We start from the raw sequence: 7,082 nt of genomic DNA on the forward strand, positions 1-7,082 counted from the left end.
CGAAATTAATGTTTTTGAAGACTAAACCTAACAATGCCGAACAACAATGACAATTCAACAATACAACTAACTCGTGCTTAGGTTGTCTTACACCAGGTTGCATTCGTAGATACACCTGCTGTTGCAACAACCGCAAAGAAAGCAAGGAGTAGAACCCTGTTCATATCCCCCCGCCCCCCACGTGGCATGAATTAGCTGATATAAATAATATAACTATCAAAATGCAAAAAATAAATGTGTATTAAAAAATGGATAATACAAATATTTAATCCAAATCCAAGATACAGAAATACAGTTCTAGAATACAGAAGTACAACTTCTAACGGATTAAGGAATCCCTTTAGGCATTTCCTTGCCTGTTTCAGAAATTCTATTTGTACAATAGGTTTTTTCCGCAGAACTCTACAGCTGTAACCCCACATCATCCAAACAGAAACAAGACCGGAAGAAGGGGAAAGCAAGAAAAAAAGTCTATTCTGTGCCTAGAAAATGGGCAAAGCAATGAAGGAAAAAGAAAAAGAAAAATATCCACAAGGGCATACACATTGTGTAGTCAATTTCATCAATTATATGCAGCAAGCAGCTCTTGACCACCTACACTTCAGCAATTGTGGGTCATTGTCATCAAGAAAAGCAACTTTGTATTGGACTAGAGAGAGAACATCACCGGTCATTCAGTATTGTCATCATTCAAACTATTCATAACAAGGGTTAACACGAATAAAATTGCATATGGCCACGGCAAAGCAATGCCAAAATCTCATTTGGATGTTGAACCTTTTGGGAGATCATAGATGGTGCTGTACCTAAGTCCAGAACCTATATGGTTTGCTGAAGGCCACAGCCACGTAAGGATATTCGGTCCCAAAACCTGCAGCAATTAAACAGAAACTCAAATCCGTAGTTCATACATGGAGCTTCCAATTTCGTTTATGATAGAAAAAAAAAACACCCGACAGAAAAACAATGCAATAACAGTAGGGACTGATCCGTATTATTTTCAGATAACATAAAATACAAAGGGAAATGACTCCTAGTGCTATAGAACTAAACTCCTAAAGAGAGGATAGCACTCTCTCTGTCCATAGCAGGAATATCAGGATCCCAAGGATGAACCCTCTCTCAAATCATTTCTTGTATGTCCTACACTCACACGTTCAGTAATTCTGTTACATCATTTGCCATCCCATCCATACCCTTCTCTCTGTTTTTTCTCCTCACAGACACTCTTCACACACCATGGGCCTTCCTCAATCACTTGGCCCATATTCCCAGTTCTATCAGTTTCAATGAAAAAATAAAGAAAAGGGGAAGATGGGTGGTGGTGAGGGCATTGCACATGTCAACAATCAAAGAACCAGAACTCGCCCATGGAGAGAATCAAACAAATTTACTCACAAATAAACACACTGTATCATCTATCATTTTAACCTTTCAGAGTATCGTTAAGTATAATATATCCCACATTATCAGTTCCAGTTAGGTGGTATACCCTAAACCTTAAACCAGTATTGAGATTGTTGAAAATGGTCGGTAAAAGTGGCCGTAATGGCAATTAAAATATCACTTGCAGAAATACTGCAAACCGCAATGTAATGGCTGATAAAACCCTTCAAAAGTCATCACCAAACAGCCTAAGATTTAGGGTGACTATATTACAGCTTTAATGACCATAAGGTCAAGATTTTTTATCACTACTTACTGCCATTATTCTTCTATTAAAAAAGTTAAACTTCAGCATATGATAATGGAGTCATGTTTCAGAATTGTTGTTGAAGCACAGCCAGGGTCTATCCTTACAAAGCAACTTATGAACCATTTAGTTGAGTGTTGAATTCGGTCACAAACCAATAAATAATCTTATGTTATTAGCATAGCTTGATAAACTGAAATCCCTGATAACTAAATTGAATCCACACACTAAAGGCAAGAGACACATAGCATATTTCAAAAACAATGTGGGGGTAACAGCTGTTAGGGAAAAACCAGTTCAAAATGAATTCTGGATATCAATGCTAGAATCTTAAGATCATCTACATATAAATAAGATATCTTAGTTTCCTTAACAGTTAACATTATATAAGGCAATATTTAAAACATACATTTCTTAGTAAACCTAGAAATATGCATACGATAGTCAATGAGTGTAAACACAAAATATCATATTACATGTTTCTTTGTGAAAACCGAGAAAAACCACTAAACAAAAAAGACAATGCATTAGTCCTCAATTCTTACAGAAGTCAAGTTCTCATATGGGCCAAGGTCGTATGGATGTTTGTAGATACTCCCACCTTTCTCTGCAAGCCATAAAGCCCTCACTCCTTCATGATACTGTTAACACAATTTCTTATTTCAGAAAGTTGACATTAACCTGGTAAATAAACTAGAAGTTTTTAACTAAACTTGTATCGAGTATAACCTCTATTGTGGTCTTGTTATGTAGAACAAGATAGATATGCCACCCAAAAAGGATACATAATGTTATGGATAAAGGGACCAGCAAGAGCCCAGAAACAACCTGCAAAAATAGAGAAAAAAAAAATCATGAAAAAACAAATTGTTGAGTTTGCTTATGCAAAATATGTGGTCATTTTTAACAGAGCTTACATATACAGTACGGAAAGAGCTTTTTCCAATTTTTTCTTCATCCTGTATGCCATCATAAACTAGACTACCCACAAGTAAGACCTATATAGTAATAGCCAATAAAGAAATGAAAAAAGATTGTCAGCACAAGCAGAACCATCAAATCTAGCTTCTTGCTTTGAGAAATACAGAAAGAAAGATAAAAAAATTAAATCAGGCTACCTACTTCATTCATGCAAGTGAAACTTTGAACAAGTTTGGATTACCATTTTTAGAGAAATAATTGCTTCTTTGGAAGCTTTTAAAGAGAGCTTTTGAAAAAAGAAAAACAAAATGACTTTCCAAATAAGCACGAGAGGGAAATCACAATAATAACCAACTCATAATGATAATGAAAAAGATTCAAACATACCAAGGAGTAGATGCACGAAATCACAGAGTACAAGACAAAATTGAAGAAGACTTTATAGTTTGCATGACCCACACAGTTATTTATCCAAAAGCAGTGATGGTCCTACAACCAAGTGACAACAGTTTAGCCATTATCATGAAATCTAAGTTAAACATTGATTAATAATTTAGATCATTCATACCATTCGTAGAACACATCTTTTACAAACACGGCAATGATGTGCACGAGGAGGCTTATAGTGAGAACACTTTTGGCAATATCGCAAATCTCCGCCCTGCTTGCAGATCCAAAAGCAGATTACTTGAAGTGTTATTTTTCATGATACTCAAATATTAATATACAAACCAACATTTATGGGAATCTTTTGCAGATCAGAAAATACATCCTCCTTTTAAGCCATGGGATTAATTCAATAAAGTTGTTAAATAAAATAAGCCATCTTAACATAGTATGATATGTAGCAATTTGGGTACACAAATTCACTTAAGAACCCAGAAGAACCTAACTTCAAAAACTCCACAAGTTTTATATACTATATAAGTACATTAATCATAAAAAAGGAAGAGAGACGGGACCAAGACAACTCAACAAAGGATAAAAGCAATCTTAAATCATCATAAAGAGTAATGACTCCGAGATTTCTGTTCTAACTTCAGAAGTAAAGCGATAGCACGTATTGGAAAATATCAACAGCATGCACATAAACATGATTTTGTGGTTGCATTGCAGCTGTTGCTTGCATATTGCTGTGGATCGATTGTGACTGATGCAATCCACAACCTCAACGTGGTGTGGCTACAACATGAGATGTGGGTGCACATTTCACAAGTTCAACAACCGAGGAGATAGGGTCCCAAACTACTCAGGCTAGAAGCAAATAGAACCAGAAGATTCAAACTGACATAGGCATTAACAAAAGTGAAATGTTAATGATTCAAATTAACAAAATAAGGACAAATGTGAAAACCAGCAAAGCCCTTTTCTTTATCTCAAACTCTCAAACTTTTGGCTTTCGAAGCAACAAATAAAAGAAAACAAATAAAGAAAGCATTAAGAAGTGGGTTTTAAACATAACTCAACCTCACAAAACCGGCTTGTAAGGTGAAGTTTGCACCTCACTTATATATTATAAATTGGCCTTATCTCTAGTCGATGTGGGACTTCCAACACACCCCCTTATAAATTGGCCTTATCTCTAGTCGATGTGGGACTTCCAACACACCCCCCTCACGTCGAGATATATACATCTCGATTGGCCTTATCTCTAGTCGATGTGGGACTTCCAACACACCCCCTTCACGCCGAGATATAGACATCTCATGCGTGATTGTAGAAATTAGGTGGTCCAATAGCGGCCGGACAATGGGTGGAATAGAAATGCCCAAGAAACAAGAAATATCGCTAGGATAGGTTTTGAACACGACTCTGATACCATATTAGAAAGTGAGTTTAAAGCCTAACTCAACCTCACAAAATCGGCTTGTAAGGTGAGGTTTGCACCTCACTTATATATTATAAATTGGCTTTATCTCTAGTCGATGTGGGACTTCCAACACACCCCCTTCACACCGAGATATAGACATCTCATGCGTGATAGTAGAAATTGGATGGTCCAATTGCGGCCCGACAACGAGTGGAATAAAAATGCCCAAGAAACAAGAAATATCGCTAGGATAGGCTTTGACTATGACTCTGATACCATATTAAGAAGTGGGTTTTAAGTCTAACTCAATCCCACAAAACCAACTTGTAAGGTGAGGTTTGTACCTCACTTATATATTATAAATTGGTCTTATCTCTAGTCATGTGGGACTTCCAACAGAAAAACACTTAGTTCAAATTAGTCAGACCCATAAACTTTCCTTCAAACCGACAACTTACCTGAGTTTATGACAAATCATTTAATTCCCTATCTAAAGACCTGAGATTGTATACCAGTAAGTTCTAGTTGTTAACTCAAGTTTGAAGAATATGGTAATGAGATGTTGGGGTTAATAGTAAGAGACAGCATAATTCAAAGGAAGACAACCATGTACAATATAGTATACTTTAAAATGAGTAGGTTTTGATGTGCTATATTCCACCAAAGCAAGCATATTTTCAAATTATAATGTCAGTCTATAGACAGTATTCAAGACGATAAAAAAGCACCATAGCTTAAGCATATAGCCTCTTGGAAATTAAATACATAACGGGGAGGAAGAAATTTGGCCTGCCAAACAATACGCACAAGTTCATAAGAAAAAGACTACATATTTTAGTTCCTGCTCAATGTATATACAGTATTCAAGCATATTTTCAAATTATAATTCTAGACAATGCAAGAGCACCATAGCTTAAGCATTTAAGCTCTTGGTAACCAAATCCAAAGAGTGGAGTATAAAAAACTTAGTCTGCTAAACAATATATATCAGATTATAAGAGACAGACTACAAATCTTAGATCCTACCCAATCTAATCATCTTGAAATCAATTTTGTTTCCAAATCAATAGTCACAGCTGATTAGGAAAACCATTCATTCTACACATCAACAAACCATCGCAACAGCACTTGCAAGCTTTTTATACAGAAAAAAACATTGCTGCCACAACACCACCAAACTTTCTTGCTTTACAACACGACAATGAGAATGCATAAATTCAATCTAGAACAACAAGAAACTAAAAAGCTTTAACATATAAACATTCATCGTATCTGCCACATACACTGAAACCTCAAGCAAACACAAGGGACAGTTATAGAAAACCACTAAACTCTCCAGCTAAAAACAACAAGGTTTATCCCAAGGTCAAGTTGGCTACATTAATCACACGACACTATTCAACTCGGCTAAAACTCAAATTTTCACCAATGTTATTCATCATGTGATCTCTATTGATCACTTTTTGCGAATGTCGTTTGTTACCTATCTCTCCTCCTCTTCTAAGTGGACTGCAAACTATACCATTTTCAATTGTTTTTCACAGGTGCCTCCGGGAACCTTCGTGTACGTATTCAAACTCTCTTACTGAAATCAAAGCTCCAAATACGCTATCTTGTAACAGCACCACACACAAACACAGACACGCCTAAAGCGATTTGCTAGGCCTCAAAACGAAGCTGCAAAATGCCACTCTTTCCGCAACCACCAGATCACAAAACAAGACGAAAAACAAACCCCTACGCAACCAAGCTAAGTTTCAACCACAAGAGAATGCATTCAATTCAAGCACCTAACAATGCAGCATCAAAACAAACATGTCGAACACAAAACAAAACAAGCAACAATGAACGACAAACGAAACCCCCAAACGCAAAAGCCATTATTTTTATTTTTTAAATTAAATGACAAAGAAGCGAAGAAGACCTTGCGTTTGATTTCATGGATGGGACTCTCGGCGTCTTCGACGTCGGGGATGTAGGTGGCGGGGACGCGACCCGGATCCGTGGTGATGGCGGCGCGGTAGGTGATACTGCAGACGGCGGAGAGCGCGGTGAAGACCAAGGCGTTCATGATCCCCGGGGATGAGAAGAGGCCGAGCCAGCGGTCGATGAAGACGAAGACGGTGGAGACGTAAATGTATGCGATGGCCAAAACGACGACGCTCACAGGGAGCGAGAAGGTGAAGGGCTTCCCTTTGTCGGCGGCCATCGAGGGGAGAGGCGGAGGCGCCGCCGGCTAAGCCAAAACGACGGCGTCTCCGGGAACGCGAGAGAGAGAGAGAGCGCTTTGAATTCGGAGGTTAGTTGGTTGAGTTGTGAGAGGATTCCAGACGCGCTGGTTTTGCCTTCAATTTTACCTCCTTTATCGATTGAGCAACAACAATAACAACAACCTCAATTTATACATACATAAATTCAAACAAACATAATAATAATAACTTCTCTCTGTTTCTATATTCTATATCTGTCCAATCCCTGTTTCTAATTAAAATATGTGGTTTAAGCTGTTTGATTTTAAAAACACAAAATAAATTATTTATATAATTTTAATCAAAAGTTAACTATATTTCTTTTGTTCAATGATACTTTGTTTAAATATATTAATTTCAGCTAATGTGTGACATTTTCCTACAGCATTATGCTTTATAACTTTTTACA

General features: G+C 37.1%; 1 protein-coding gene across 2 annotated transcripts; it reads right to left on the reverse strand.

Annotated features, from left to right (window-relative positions):
- Positions 1-222: 222 nt before the first annotated feature.
- On the reverse strand, positions 223-6,809 carry LOC106772983 (probable protein S-acyltransferase 16). Of its 2 annotated transcripts, XM_014659642.2 has the most exons (7): positions 6,349-6,808; positions 3,183-3,275; positions 3,002-3,103; positions 2,611-2,691; positions 2,423-2,521; positions 2,239-2,334; positions 223-871 (listed from the first exon to the last, which is right to left on the reverse strand). In XM_014659642.2, the coding sequence occupies exons 1-7, from the start codon at positions 6,631-6,633 to the stop codon at positions 761-763; spliced, it is 867 nt and encodes a 288-aa protein (XP_014515128.1). In that variant the 5' UTR covers positions 6,634-6,808; the 3' UTR covers positions 223-760. The 2 variants fall into 2 exon arrangements, with proteins under 2 accessions (XP_014515128.1, XP_022641799.1); XM_022786078.1 differs by lacking the exon at positions 2,611-2,691 and having other exon boundaries at positions 6,349-6,809.
- Between the last annotated feature and the right edge of the window lie 273 nt (positions 6,810-7,082).

Source organism: Vigna radiata, chromosome 9, assembly GCF_000741045.1.
Source record: "Vigna radiata var. radiata cultivar VC1973A chromosome 9, Vradiata_ver6, whole genome shotgun sequence".
Lineage (NCBI taxonomy): Eukaryota > Viridiplantae > Streptophyta > Magnoliopsida > Fabales > Fabaceae > Vigna > Vigna radiata.